The sequence below is a fragment of the Gymnoscopelus braueri genome (genome assembly GCF_963280865.1).
Source record: "Gymnoscopelus braueri genome assembly, chromosome: 9".
Taxonomy (NCBI): Eukaryota; Metazoa; Chordata; class Actinopteri; order Myctophiformes; family Myctophidae; genus Gymnoscopelus; species Gymnoscopelus braueri.
In genome coordinates, this window is record NC_137610.1 from 13,318,149 (window position 1) to 13,334,545 (window position 16,397).

The 16,397-nt window shown below is 40.2% G+C and overlaps 1 protein-coding gene across 1 annotated transcript; it reads right to left on the reverse strand.

Moving 5' to 3' along the window:
* Positions 1-4,945: 4,945 nt before the first annotated feature.
* skor1b (SKI family transcriptional corepressor 1b) lies at positions 4,946-12,284 on the reverse strand (the record flags this gene model as incomplete). The annotated part of the gene is made up of 7 exons (XM_080437835.1): positions 4,946-5,043; positions 6,774-6,848; positions 8,824-8,898; positions 9,499-9,558; positions 10,057-10,158; positions 10,261-10,354; positions 10,560-12,284. The coding sequence occupies 7 exons, from the start codon at positions 12,282-12,284 to the stop codon at positions 4,946-4,948; spliced, it is 2,229 nt and encodes a 742-aa protein (XP_080293961.1).
* Positions 12,285-16,397: the final 4,113 nt, after the last annotated feature.

Below are 16,397 nucleotides of genomic sequence, written 5' to 3' on the forward strand. Positions count from 1 at the left end.
GGTCGTGGGTGTCATGATGCAACCGCTGAATGAATTGTTCTCAGAGTAAAGAGAACGTGCAGCTTGTAGCTTGAACTGCTTTTATATACGATTTTTACATTTAATGTTGGTGCTAGACGGAAATTGCTGGCAAAACACACCACCACATGAGAGTAGGTCAGCATCAAAGGAGCAACACATACATTTCAGGACTGTTTTTTATTTGATTTGGGTCAAAGAAATACAAGTAATCACAATATAACTTAAACCCAGGATATACACAAAAGCGTAATGAAACACTTGTTTTCAATGTGGTCCTGCTGCATCTTGTATCTGTAGGGCCTACATGATGTGTAGGCTGTAATATGGACATATTTGGGCATATACCTGCCGCTATGTAGACCTACCAATGTGTTATATCACTTTTGCACCATTAACCTCATACTGTATCTGCTGGTCTTATGCTAGGCTATGTGTATATGTAGATATCTGTGGGGGACAGTGAGAGAAAGAAAAGATCCAAGAGAAAATAGAAAGACATGCGAGGAGAGGCAGAAATCTAACACATTACACATAACATAATCCAGCTGGTACAGTATGTACATGAGGTTAGACATAAGTTGCATAAATGGCAGCAGGTACCGGTATGTACATAGTATTAGTCAACAAAAGAATATCATATATGTATGAGCGCATTGTACATGAGATTAAAGGTGCAAAGAGAGTATCAGTGCAATGTCAGGTTCAACCACATGTCCATTGTCCACAAAGGGCAGTAACTTTCACAGATCCACATGGTGACAGGATCACATAGAGCGATAAAATACACAAGGTAGATCCACACAGAAAAAGTAAAGTCCAAGGCCAGCCTTGTGATAGGCGGTGGTCAGGCCTTGTTCAACAGTCTGATGGCAGCCGGGGGGAAGCTGTTCATAAACCTGGTGGTCGTGCCGTTGATACTACAGTAGGCCTCCTTGTCATTGATGATGCACTGAGCTTTGACTACACACCTTGTACAGGTCCTGGAGGGAGAGAAGTTCACCTCCGGGACCTCCCTTTATGCGCTCAGCCTCACCACCCGCTGTAGGTTTTTTCGTTTGCAGGCGGTGCAGTTTCCGTACCAGGCAGTAACACAGTCCGACAGAACGCTTTCAATGGAGGTATTGTAGTACAGCTTGAAGATGTGGGGGCCTACTCCAGTCTTCTTCAGGTGTCTGGAATCTCTGACGAGGAGAGGGGGTGCAGTGCCGAGTGGTTAGTTGGTCCAGAACCGAAAATCCACAAATCTCTGTAGCCTATCTGACAACAGGTCAACTTGTATTATTGCATGACCAAGGGGTATGCGTCCCCAACGAGAATTGCCCTATAGTCATTCAAATCTGGACAATTAAAGTTTTTGTAATGGCTCAATTTCTGAAAATGTCCAGGGCCCCAAACAATCCTCTACCCTGGCTCAGGGTAGAGGACATCGTACAGCAACTTGCAATGGGCCTGGTCTTCAAGATAGGCAAGACTACAGGGGCACCCATGTACCTGTCAAAAAACTGCAATAACGTTAAAGGCACACACAGGCACAACACCAGAGGGAGCTCCACTGATCTCGTTCAACCCAGATTCGGCACAAACATGGGGTTAAATTTGTTCTACTGCTATGGCACCAAAATGTGGAATGTCTACCAACAGACATCAAAAAGTGTGACTCCTCATCCTCATTCAAAACCGCCATAAAAGAGCACCTGCTGCAATGTAACTGGTCCCTGTGCAAAGTCTAAGCTTAAAGGACGACTTCACCCATTTTCAACCTATCTTCATATAATTGGTCCTCACTTAACACCGGAATGCCCCCCCCTCCCCCAACTGTTTACTGTACACGTTTTACTTTTATTGCTACTATTGATGATGTGTATATTATTGTAGCCTCTTTAAATGTCTCTATGAATTGAATACACAGGACCACAATGGAAACAAGCCCTTAGGGCTATTTGTGTTATCCTTTTAGCACCATTGTATAATCTTACCACTGTACCATTTGCAAACTGTTAATAAAGTATTCAATCAATCAATCAAATATCTGCTCAATGATGTAGTAGCCTACTAGTCATAAACGTAATTATATTACAAAACAATGCCATTTAGGCCTATATGATAAAAATCACACCCAGTGTGAAGTGAGTGGTGCCTTTGATGAGTTAATTTCATTAAGCTATATATGAACTAGAAGAACAATGTTAAATCCCTGTCAATTTATTTCAAGGCTGCTCAACAGCGCCACTTGAAGGTAGGTCACCCAGTGGTATTCAGGCGGTACTACTCTAATTGATGTGTGTGGGCACTGGTATTCAGACGGTACTACTCAGGTTGATGTGTGGGCGCTGGTATTCAGGCGGTACTACTGTATTTGATGTGTGGGTGCTAGTATTCAGACGGCACTACTCTGTTTGATGGGTGGGTGCTGGTATTCAGGCGGTACAACTCTATTTGATGTGTGGGCGCTGGTATTCAGACGGTACTACTCTGTTTGATGTATGGGCACTGGTATTCAGGCGGTACTACTCTATTTCATGTGTGTGCGCTGGTATTAATAAGGTACTACTGTATTTGATGTGTGGGCACTGGTATTCAGACGGTACTACTCAGTTTGATGTGTGGGCGCTGGTATTAGGGCGGTACTACTCTATTTGATGTGTGGGTGCTGGTATTCTAGCCATGGTTCACATGACGCTTGTATACAAGCGTCATGGTGCCGAGTCCCCCTGGTCTAAAGTTGTGTTCGATTTTTTCACATTGCCATCTCTCACATAAACATAAACGTTCAGATTTCAAATATAAAGTGCTTACCACCGAGCCACGGATGTTACAAGGCGATGCGGACCGCGATGAGTACCCGTATCTCCCGTATTGTTCAATAAAAAGCGTTTTAATCCCATCGCCGGCCATTTTCTCCAAATTGTCTCCGATACTTTCAACCATGCGACACTAATGGTTGGGAGGTGTATTGCACTCTGATACATTACAAAACAAAATAAAACAAAAAAAGAAAATGGCCGGCGATGGGATTAAAATGCTTTTTATTTAACAATACGGGAGATACGGGTACTCATCGCGGTCCGCATCGCCTTGTAACATCCGTGGCTCGGTGGTAAGCACTTTATATTTGAAATCTGAACGTTTATGTTTATGTGAGAGATGGCAATGTGAAAAAATCGAACACAACTTTAGACCAGGGGGACTCGGCACCATGACTGTCATGGTATGACAGTCATGTTTCAGGGCTACTGGTATTCAGACGGTACTACTGTATTTGATGTGTGGGCGCTGTTATTCAGACGGTACTACTCTATATGATGTGTGGGTGCTGGTATTCACACAAATAGATGCGCCCACACATCTATTTGATGTGTGGGCGCTGGTATTCAGAAGGTACTACTCTGTTGTATGGGTGCTGGTATTCGGGCGACGGGCGGTACTACTCTAATTGACATGTGGGCGCTGGGATTCAGATGGTACTACTGTATTTGATGTGTGGGCGCTGGTATTCAGACGGGGCTACTCTATTTGCGCTGATTAGAACAATGGTCACTGTCACCGAGTTAAGGCCATGAAATGTGAGAACACTGCTGTAGTGCCCCATACAGTATGTGTGCAATTTAGGTTTAATTAGTTACTTTGAAGTATTTTAATGATTTTATGATTTTTTTATGTAGTTATACTTAAATTAGGTACGTTTGACTTACTTTAATTACTTTTAAGTATTTTTACTCCAAGTACTTAATTTTAAGTATTTTTACTCGAGCTATATCAAACCATCTCAACTGTGACGCTTTTTTTTGCTGTCGATCTGCAGCCGTTGCGTTGCCTAACAACCAACTAGCCAATCACAACGAGACCAACCGTCCCATTGGGCTATGGGAACCTAAATATGCCCATTGCCTGACACTTCCAGTGGCCTACATTAGATGGCGATGTCGCGCTACAAAACGTAGCCTAAATATGAACGTGTAGGTCACTTTTTGTAACAGCAATGAAACACACACGCACGCACGCACGCACACACACGCACGCGCTTGCACACATGCATATACACGCACGCACGCCTATACACTAATAATAATTATATTAACAATAATAATATAGGCTACAATGCAATGTAGACTAATGAAACTCTATGGCCTACCGCAGCCAGTGATATTTTTCAGATAAATAAGTAGGCATATCAGATATTATGTATTAATTGAACACACATGGGAGGATTTCATATTTCATTTAATAAAATTATTCATTCATTAGCTGTCAAACCAGACTACATGGACAAATAGGCTACTCTTAGTAGGATATGTTGCTACTTGCAAGTTAGCAGATGTAATTTAGCCTACTAACTTAAGTGTTTGCAAACCTTCAAAGCAAATATTCCCTTGGTGCATGTTGTGATAAAATCAGTCCCCAAACACATATTATATTTCAATACACACAGGGTAAGTAATTTCCATCACTAGTTTAAAGTGCATAACATCAACAAAAAAAAGTAGGCCTATAAGCTAAAGCCTACAAAGTTGAACACAGCAAAAGTAGTAGGCTAATTCACAATACTAAGACGAATAAAGAGCAATGAGTTGGCTACTTGCATCTTCTAATGACAAAAGAATACTGAAATAACAATCTAACTATTACAATATACATACATTGTCATTGCACTTTGCCACTAAATAAATATTGATGGTATATTTTCAGTGAAACAAATGTCAACCATATGCCAAATGATAGGCTACATTGAGCGTGGAGAGATACATATAGTCCAGTATGTTACAGTTAATTACAAGAGGGCCAGTAACAACTTCAGGCTACAAGCTTGTTTTCTCAAAATCATCTTTTTGTGTGGCCTTTCATTCATTCAGCAGAGCAGAGGCAGTCGTTCTGTCCTTGACATGTCCTTTCCTATGAGGAGTTTTCCTATGAGGAGTTGCAGGGTTTAAGGAGGCAGCAGAGGAGACTTGAAGGTACAGGTTCCAGTGCAGTGGCGCGGAGTTAACATCTTACACGAGAAATGGTGTAATGCGTCGTGAGCTTCTAGGAAGAAACACAAAACACAATGAATAGACATACTCCTGTCCAGACCTCTGTGTGTGTGTGTGTGTGTGTGTGTGTGTGTGTGTGTGTGTGTGTGTGTGTGTGTGTGTGTGTGTGTGTGTGTGTGTGTGTGTGTGTGTGTGTGTACTAAAAGTATTGGTATCAAAATGTACCAAAAGCACCAAAAGTAGAAAGTAGCCTACTCATTATATGCAAAATGTCCCATTTCACAACTTTTCAAATAAATAAAATACATAAAATGTATTAAAAAATCTATTTAAAATAGCAGATCTAAGCTCACAATGCATTGCATGTGAGGCATTGTGAGCTTGTAGATAGGCTATTTTATAATGCCCAAAATGTATACAGAGCTGAAGTGGGTATGTTTTGTGATAATAATACACATCTAGAAAGTAACTTGTAACTAAAATTTTCAAATAATTGTAGTGGAGTAAAAAAGTACAATATTTGTGTGTGTGTGTGTGTGTGTGTGTGTGTGTGTGTGTGTGTGTGTGTGTGTGTGTGTGTGTGTGTGTGTGTGTGCGCGCACGTGCGTGCGTGTGTGCGCACGTGCGTGCGTGTGTGCGTGTGTGTGTGTGTGTGTGTGTGTGTGTGTGTGTGTGTGTGTGTGTGTGTGTGTGTGCGTGCGCGTGCTTGCTTGCGTCAGTGCATGAGTGCGTGCATGCGTGCGTGCGTGCGTGTGTGTGTGAGTGTGTGTGTGTTTTGGAGGGGATAATGACACGTGTTTGCAGGCATTGCATGTCCGCATCGATCATGTTTCCCTTTAAAATATGCAACCCATGAAACCCAATTTTTTCCCCGTGAGACACTTCGACTTCGCCATTTGGGTTTCGAAGAAAACAAACATCCATGATGTCAGTCAGTTATATCAGTTGATTCAAGACCATGTTCAAAATGCAGTGAAACAAGATCGACGATAGGCTGCTATATATGTGTAAAAAATTAAACGAATAGGCCTATTAGCAATTAAAATAGAACCATGGAGTGTCAAGACAGACACTGTAGCCCCAAGGGCAGAACAGCAGCCTATATGTCTTCACCGGGATTCCAATTGCATTTAATAGGCAACCTTTAAACTTCTACTGAATAGCTTTCTTTTCTTTTCTTTTCTTTTCTTTTCTTTTCTTTTCTTTTCTTTTCTTTTCTTTTCTTTTCTTTTCTTTTCTTTTCTGGTCCAACTCGCTGCATAATGTGTCCATTCATTGCAAGACAGAAATGATCGAGTGATAACGTTCATTGATGCACACTGATACGGATGAATTCCGACAAATAAAGACGTATTTGGCTCGAATTAATTATTATTAATATTATTATATATAAATATATGTTAATAAATACTTCTTTTTTTTTTTACAAAAAAATAACAAAACGTGTCTATTACAAGCTGATGACAATCCATGACTTGACCACTCAAAATAGAATTTGAACAAGGTCTTTATTTCATTTGAGTCTCTGATCTCTATTAAAGGTAGTTTAAACATAGGCTATAGATCATATAGCCTATCTCATATATAGCCTAAACATATACAATTGGCCAGTAAAATCCACATGAGCACATATATATTTTGAGTAGGCCTACAGGCAATAGCCTACTATGCCATTTTATATCAAGCTATTTGGTGGAATTTTGAGCACATCGTGCATATTACAGCGCTTGTTGCCATCGTTTGTTTGTTTGTTTTAATTTTTAGTTTTGTTATTGTTCTCACCTCTGACAATATGAAGCTGTTGGACCATCTCTTCCCTGTAGGAAAGCTCCCTTTTCATTTGATCTTGAAAATTATCTATAAAGACGCAAAGGGAAAATACACATTTTAGTCAACAAACAGACTTACAGGGCGGATGCCCCCAGTCTACGTTTGTTAGAATGTTCAATTTTAGATGTAGGCCTACTGGAGGCAGGTGTTGCCAAATAGGCGACACATCTCTGCACTCTCTCTGCAAGCTCCCGGTGGCCGGGTCCTCTGCGAATTTATTGGCCTACAGATGGCGCTGTTTTAAAGCTATAGCGGCAAAACGAGGTACCGAATTGAAGTGGAGATTTCAAGGATTCCGATGGTGCCATATGAGCCTATGGCATGACCTATGGCATGATAGATTATGGTTCAAATATTTCCGTTTTAATTGTATAGTTTTTTTGTCACAGTTCGAGCGTTAAAACAAATCAGAATGGCAGATACTTTATTAAATATACTACATCTGATATTTGGTAACAAAAATAGATCCCTTAGAAAATTAGTATGGCATTGTGGCATATGAGGTATATGAGGAATTAATGTCATTTGAGTTATGAAGCTTCAAAGAGCAAAAAAACAACTTCACAATTTAGACTGAAATGGCAATGAATGTTTAATATTCTAAGCAAAATCCATCATAAATACCATAGGTATCTGTAACTGATAACATGAGATTTCATTTGTCTTGAATAAAAGCTAAATATGAACGAACGCAAAGGGACAATATTATTCAAAACATCCAAATGCAATATAAAGATAAAACCATTTTTCTAGAATTATCTTCCTGCAAAAAAAAAAAAAAACATTCATTTCAGACCACATTTCTTTGTGATAATCTGGAGCTAAGCACAACATTTCAAGAGGGTGATTTGATTTTCAGTATTTTTGGATGGATGGAGAATTATTGTAAATTCAAACGAATCAAACTCCCCTTACTCCAACACTTGGGAATTAAAATATGGTAAGAGAAATGTGTAATGAGAAACTTTTACAATTAAAATAGCTAACTCACCATTTAAAATTTCAACAACATTTCCTGAAATTCAACTCCCAGATATTAAGCACCTATACCAACTAATTGAGTAGTTTGACCTCAGTCTCTAATCACATATTAAATGTCTTCCTTAAATGTGCTGTAAGTTTTGTTTGTTTCAAAACCAAAACCAAAAACCTGATATGTTGAAATTGTGTGCTTATTTGGTAATATTACATTGTCTATCCTGTTCTGAAAAAAAAACTCAATAAATATAAAGTGTAAGAAAAACTACACTTGGTAACAAAGTATTTTGTTAAGAATTTAAAGCCTGTATTCTGATGGTAATCATGGAGTTTGTTCAGGATTCTCCCCATCTCTACGCTGATCTGATTTGATCAAATTGGTATACCAATCTCAAAATGTCTTTTCTATTTACTAAAGAGCTGGAGAGACGGGTGGAACCCTGTCAAACACTCTATAGGCCTAGCAACGATTACGGAATATAGAGATGTTTAACACTTATTATTTATTTATATATATATATATATATATATATATATATATATATATATATATATATATATACACATATATACTGTAGCCTGTGTGTGTGTGTGTGTGTGTGTGTGTGTGTGTGTGTGTGTGTGTGTGTGTGTGTGTGTGTGTGTGTGTGTGCGTGTGTGTGCGTGTGTGCGTGCGTGCGTGCACATCACTTACACCACTTTTAAAAACTTTTATCCATGAAGGATTGACGTGTATGTGTGAAATTGCAAATTGTTTCAAAACTAGTTTATCCCATAATTTTTCTTTCATTATTTTTCTGAATGTGTTGACCTAAGAAGGTCTGTGCTCATAACTGATACAGCTACAGTATTTGTTAAGGGTCAGGATCATCTTCACGTTATAGAAGAAACAGAATTATTCTCTGGGTTTTCCCAAACTACATATTCCTATGTAGAGTGAGAGTAGTACAAAAGTGTTCAATAATCAACAAATAAGTGAGATAAACAACAAATGACAATAAAACAATGTGGGGGAAAAGCCTACCTTTTAAATTTTGAAACTCACGTTCCAACTTCTTCCTCAGCTCAACTTGCTCCAACAGTTGTTTCTGTAGCTCTTCTATTGATAATTGGAAAGAAAGAGTTGAGGCAATGAATTATTTGCTTTAAGTTGACCTTTAAAAATGTCATTTTTATCAGGGTTGGGGGGGGTAGCATCACTCATATTTTGTTTGGTTTGAGGGCCTAATCTTTGTCACTCCAAGCAAGACCAAGAATGAAAACGAGAATGGGACCTCCAGTAATGGCATAAAAGCAGGGCCTTGCTCATTTTACATGTACCCCCATGGGATCTGGCCAGTAAGCACAGGGATTCATGCTTAAATGTGGCCCTTTTGCTGGTGGCACAATGCAATTACGCTAAGGAGTGGACATGTTTTTTAGGGGTATGAGGTGGTAGGCCTAATATCTGGGGTCTACATTTCATAGCTTAATTTAATCAAAGGGAATACGCAAACAGACCTATTAGCACACCAATTGTAATAATTTGAAGGAAAAACTAAATACAGTAGTGTATATATATATATATATATATATATATATATATATATATATATATATATATATATATATATATATATATATATATATATGTGTACATATATATATGACCCATTCAGTTAAAAATCACGTTTAGCAAACGCATGTGCGACTGTCTTACCTTTTGCTAGAGTTTCGATATCTTTTTGTGCTGGTGGAGTTCTGACTGCTGCTTCCTCGCCTATAGGTACACAGAGAAAACGTATACAGGCCAGTGGTTCTCAACCTGTGGGTCCCCACATGATTTTTTTGGGGGGTCCCCAGATGACAGTGAAGTGACAATTTAATTTAAAAAATACTAATAATACAAAATACCACATACTGCATCAAAAGTAATCAACAAACTCTACCATAAAAACGGATCAAACATTGGCCAAATTGTCAAATAATATAAGAAAGAGGCAAACATTGTGAAAATAGCCAATCTATACTGCAAGGTGTTGTGAGCTAGCTATTTTTACAATATGTATCTGTGGGACCGAGTCAAACTAAATGTAATGCCTCAACTCCTACATTCCAAGTGCTTGTCGGGGTGGGGGGTCCCCAGTTCAAATATGATTATTTTGGGGGGTCACGGTCTGAAAAGGTTGAGAACCACTGCTCTAGGCTTTGCCCAAATCATTTAATCAAAGGCAAAAAATTACACTCTTCTTGACAAGTAGGCCTATATTTAACTTACCCTCGTCCGCTGATTGCTGGGCATCCTCGCTTTGTTCATTAAATGATTTCGTTTCTATCTCTTCTACGGTGGAGGATGGTTCTTCTTTGCTTGCACTTTCATCTTAAGAGAACATAAAAAATAAATGTATGTAAGTTTCCACTCGATTTCAAATAATCTCAAATCATTTTGCGAATTAAGGTCAACAACAGCAAAATCGCTAACCATTTGATGTGATCAGTCCACTCTGGTAATTTGTAGGTCTGAAGTGATAAGGACTATTTCTTTGTTGCAGCTCTGCCCTTTCCGGTGTATAAACCTAAAGGAATGAATAATTAACTCTTTGAGTTCTTAGAAATTATCATAGGCCTGGAATGATTAAGGGATTATTAAATTAACGTCAAAATAGTATATAAAATATGTCAAGGACACAAACCCACTTGCAGAAAACTTCTGAAATTAAACCCTCCGTACATGTCACTGTATCTCAGTTTTGACGGGTCAAATCTGTACAAGTCACTCACTTCAGCCAGTAAAGATGTGGTTGCGTGGTTTTCTGGCAACTGCTTGCTCTGTATGTCTCTGTCTGTCGACTGTGCCACATGCAAGCCCATTCTCCGAGAGTCGACAAGAGCAGCTTCCTGCACAGGTTTGGACTCCGTTTGGTTTGGTGAGACACTGTGAGCCATGCTCTGTGCAGGAGGAGTCCGAGGAGACACTGATTCATCGTCCCTGGGTGATTTATTGGTCTCCACGTCCACATCTGGCTCGCCCTCGCTGTCCACGCAAGGGGACATTGAGCGGTAGCTCGAGCTCTCGCTAAGGAAATCGGGCGATAAGTAGCCGGTGCGCGAGCCCGTGTAAACGCCCCTGTTGCTGTACAGTTTGGCAATACTGTCAGCGTCTTTGATGACAGGCCTGAACGCAGATATGTAGCTTATTTTTCTGGGTACGAGGGTCATCCCCTCCATCGGCCTCGCCTCATCCCCCGACTTATCTTCCTCGTTACGCGTCGACTGGGTGCTGGAGCATCGCTCACTGTCAGCCAGGCTGTCTTTCGGAGTGTTCGTGTTGCGGTCGCTGAGCTCAGATATGTCCAGATCACTCTGTCTGGGAGGGCAGAGCAGCTCGGAGGGTGGTTTGTGTGGAGGCTGGGGGTATGGGGGCATGGAGAGACCGCCTGCTGTGGGCCAGAACATGGGGAAAGGGTGGTAGGCGCTGTCCTTGGTACCTGGCCAAAGCACACCCGATAAACTAGGCTTAGTTTGCTCTCCCATCATACTGTCCTCTTTCTTTTGACACAGCCCGAAGGCTGGGAATCCGTATGGATGCGGGAAGAGCGGTGGTGCGATCTTCTGTAGCATGCCAAAGCCCTTACTGGGCACGGGGATGACAGGGTAGCTGCGTGTGCCCGTTATGTTCAGGCCTGATGCCCGGTTATCCTCGCAGCGCAGAATTTTGTTAGGGATCTCGGGTGTGTGTCGGGGATGGCCGCCGGATCCCCCTGATTTCATTGAAGAGCTGGACTCTGGGCCGCTCATTGGTAGAATCCTCTTGCGACTGCCACCGTTGAACATGGCCTTCACGTCTTCCCATGCATGTGCCACATCGTCTGCTGAGTTTTTGTCTGACAGCTTGAGATGTCGTCTCCAAGAATTAAAATTCGCCGCATCCGGCTGCGTGTACTTCGATTCTGGCGTGCGGTGCGAATGAAATATGAATTTATTAGGAGAAAAATACATGTTACAATAGGAGCACTTGATGCACTTGGCTCTGGAACTGTTGTATCTGGCCGGGATGAAGCTCCCTCGACTGCCCCAGGCGCATTCGTGGGAGACGTCAAACGCGAAATTCTCTGGTAGTTTCGGTGGCGCGTGGGCACCGAGGAACGACTTGCAGAGTCTCTCGGCTTCACGTTTAGTGATCATCCCACAGCGCCTGGAGGAGATGGGCATGGCTCCGGCGCGCCTCAGGATCTCCAGCTGGACCGGAGTGCACTGGACGCAGGTGATCCCCAGTGCCACGCGTCGGTTGTGGATCTCGTTGTAGCTGTAATTCTTCAGCAGGGTGTTCGAGATCTGCGCCAGGCAAAGCCTCTCCTGGCCATCTATGACCAGAGATACGATGTTTATTCCGTACAGATTCGTCTCGCTGACTTGGTTCGGCTTGAGGTTTGTGCTGGGGTATGAAAGTTCTTGTTTGGAGCTTGGCGGAGAGCCGGCGTCCCGTCCTGCAGGCAACGACTCCATCCCTTGAAAACCTGTGTATCGCCAAGACAACGTGTAATGTTAACAACTGAGTTTTTTTGCTTAAAGGAATGTTGACAGGAGCTGTTTAAATATAGCCTCGATCTGCAATTGCAGTGGTATTCACTGTGCTAGTTAGATCATAGGCCCAGAAACTAAATTGTCTAGAGAATCTGTCATTAGGAAAGACAAATAAATGTCATATTCGTAGCCTATTAAGAAAACAAATAACCAAAATGGCCATTTGCATTTGGTATAGGCTATGCCGTCTCTGTTCTTATCAGGATAAAGGCTGACCTTTATTGGCGCATCATTAAGGTAGGCAGTGAGTGAAGTCCAAAAGCTATATATAATTCGACATAGCCTATAAAGTAGCTATAAAGCCTAAATATAAGCCAGAGAGGAGTTTAATTTAACTGTGCTTTGGATCTTTGGTCGTTAAAATACCGGTAACATATAGGTCATAGAGAGTCTGTGTTTTTCGTTTATAGGCTAATTATTTCAGCAGCCTTTTAAAAGATACGAGATAGCTGCATCGGACGCATAGCCTACATTTCTTCACACTTAAAGGAGTAGGCTAGTTATTATTTTCTATCAATTAAACACCTCATGAAGCCTTGAATATATGGAGATTTTTTTAGTTTTTCTCACATTCCTATAAGACAATAATTTGATGACCTGGTCATCGGTCAATAGGACACTCAGAAACTCTTTGACTCCGCCGGTCATCAAATGATTGGCTCAGGAATGCGACAAAAAACTAAAAAATCTCCATGAATTCAAGGCTTCATGGGGTGTGTAATTGATAGAAAATAAGTAATTTTTGGGGCGAACTACTCCTTTAAGAAAATACAAGCAGAAGCCTTGTCGTTAAACAGTTCCCATAAACTCACCTTGAACGCTCAGTATTAATAGCTCTCCTCTTGTTCCTCTGAGAAATAAAAGAATCAGCGATCAAGTTCACGGCGAGCCTAAACGAAGTCCAGTTTGTGCAAAATGGTGATCACTATAATATAATATATAATATAACCCTTAACGCAATGCTTGTCCAAAAGCAGCTCCCTCTCCTCAGGAAACGTGTGTCCTCTGCGTTGCGCTGAGCTCTATGTGCGCCTGGTTTGTGGTGCGATCTGTAGTGTGACTGTCCACATGGCAGTCTGGTACTGGTACAGCCCCCTCTATGACAGCGGTTCTCAACCTGTGGGCCAGGACCCCCAGGGGGGTCCCCACATGATTCTTTTTTTGGGGGGTGATGACAGTAAAGTGACGATTGAAATACTTTTAAGACCTTTTTAATACCTCAAAAAGAAAAGATATGGCAGAAAAGAAAAAGACCATAACATGAATCAAAAGTAATCAACAAATTATACTATTAAAAATTGTCAAACTTTGGCCAAATTGTCAGATAATATATGAGAGAGGCAACATTTTGAAAATAGCCGATCTACAAGCTCACAACGCCTTGTGTTGTGAGGCGTTGTGACTTGTGAGCTTGTAGATCTGCTATTTTCACAAAATGTATCTGTGGAACCGAGTAAAAAAAAAAAAAGAATCCCTCAACTCCTACAATTCCAAGTGATTGTCAGGAAGGGGGTCCCCAGTTCAAATATGATTATTTTGGGGGGTCCCCAGTTCAAATATGATTATTTTGGGGGGTCACGGCCTCAAAAGGTTGGGAACCACTGCTCTATGACATCCACAAGGCTTTCCACAGCGATCAAGTGACAGCCAAACTTATGGCAAGGCTCCCACTCCCACTCACACAGGCAGGCAGCCCACAGTGGTGATATGAGCACGAGGATCGGATCGCGCCCGTTTTTATTAATATTGTTGCTGTGCTTGGTTTGAATGTAGCCTAATTAATGTATGTGGCTGTATGACTAAATAAATATTATAGCAAGTAAAATGTTAAACAGTTTTATTTTATTTACTTTTATTCAATTGTCAGATATGACTAAATAAACGAATTCTCCACTAGTGTAAATAGGCTACAAGTTTTAATGAAAGTTTAGTTTGATCACTTGGACTTAATTGTGTGGCTGATTCCGTGGATTTGCTTTTAATTATTTGAAAAATACTATTCCTGCAATTTCTTATTTAAAAATTCTGTATTTTAAGCATTCTTATTTTTTTTGTTTTCTTTGTTTAGTTTGTATCGTCTGTCTAATTGTGTATTATAATGGTGGGGGGTGGGGGGTGGGATTGTGTCTTGTGTGGTATACACACATATTAACAATTATTAGTCATTGATTTCTGATGTTACTATGTGTACCTATGTATAAAACGTGTAAATGTGTCAAACTAATAAACTAATATTGTTGATATCATGCATGAGCCTGTATAGTGGGATCTGGCTGAGAAAAACAAAACAAAGAAACATTAGTGGCCCATGCAGTGATGAATGCGTGGCCAGGCCTTGGTCATGTGTTGGGTTCCCACGGACTCACAGTTTAAGATACGCATTAACAATAGCCAATAGGTTTTGACAGTGACCAGCTGCTCAAGAGCTGGTCACTTTATCAGTCAATTTATTAGATTTTTCCAGCATTGGGGGGAAAAAGAAGAGTAAAAAAAAAAGATGAAGTTGTTGATCAACGTGTGTCGTCTTAGACCAGTGGTTCTCAACCAGTGGTCCGGGGACCACCAGTGGTCCTTGAGGGGGTTCCAGGTGGTCCCCAGCTAAATGATGGGGAGTTGGTAACCAAATGTCCCCTTATAGGTCTTTAACTCTTGAGAGTGTAAAATGAATGGTTTCATTTTACGCATTACTTAATTTACAATAAGTCTACACAATTAGAGAATATAGAATAATTGTTATTTTGATCAACATTTGCCTGTTTCTCTCCTAGCACCACATCAATACAACATGGATGGAATTGTGGACAAAATCGTATCCAACGATAACAACATATTTTAAGTCTTGGGTCTGAGAGTCTAAATCTCATCAAACGGTGAATCCGTAGCTCAAATGCCGAATGATATGATATGAAAAAGGTTCAAAACCACTGTCTTAGACTAAATAAACCTGGAACTTCGAAAAGGCAAAAATGTCTTTGGATAATCATTTTCATTTGGCATTGCGCGGCCCAATGCAATATTGATGAAGGTAACCGGAGCCTGATGTCCCTTTGGTCTTATTGACTTCAGTGGGCGGAATACTTTTCTTCTACACTCCAAGAATAATTACAATTGGTCAAACATTGGTCAAACATTGGCCAAATTGTCAAATATAAGAGAGAGGCAAAAAAATAATTTAAAAAATAGCCAATCTACAAGCTGACGACGCGCAAAGCAAGGCTTTTTGAGCTTGTAGATCTGCTATTTTCACAATTTTCATCTGTGGAACCGAAAATGTAATGCCTCAACTCCTACATTCCAAGTGCTTATCAGGGGGGTTGGGGGTCCTCAGTTCAAATATGATTATTTTGGGGGGTCCCTTTGGTCTTATTGACTTAAGTGGACGGAATACTTTTCTTTACACACTCCAAGAATAATTACAATTTACTCCTTTAAACTTTCAGGCACCAAGATTATACAATACAGATACCCTCTATGGCCGTTGCTATATATTAATATAACGAAATGATCATTTTACTGCCACATCTTTGCTTGTTTGAACATGAACAGATTATATTATATATATATTTATATTATATATATATATATATATATATATATATATATATATATATATATATATATATATATATATATATATATATATATATATATATATATATATATATATATATATATATATATATATGTATAATAGGCTATTATACATATATATATATAATAGGTCACAGCATTGATGATATACTAAGTAAAAATTTAGGGCTAAGAAACTACGTTTCAAACAGGAGCAGTACCTCAAATTTATACAGCTTAGAAGACAAATGAACATAGGAATTTGGGCATAAAATCTCTCAAAATGATATAAATAAAATCTATTTGCTTGAGAGGGGACATTCTTGAGAGAGAGAGAGGGAGAGAGAGAGAGAGAGAGAGAGAGAGAGAGAGAGAGAGAGAGAGAGAGAGAGAGAGAGAGAGAGAGAGAGAGAGAGAGAGAGAGAGAGAGAGAATCTGTCCTCTGTCTTGCAGCTTTGGAGAGAA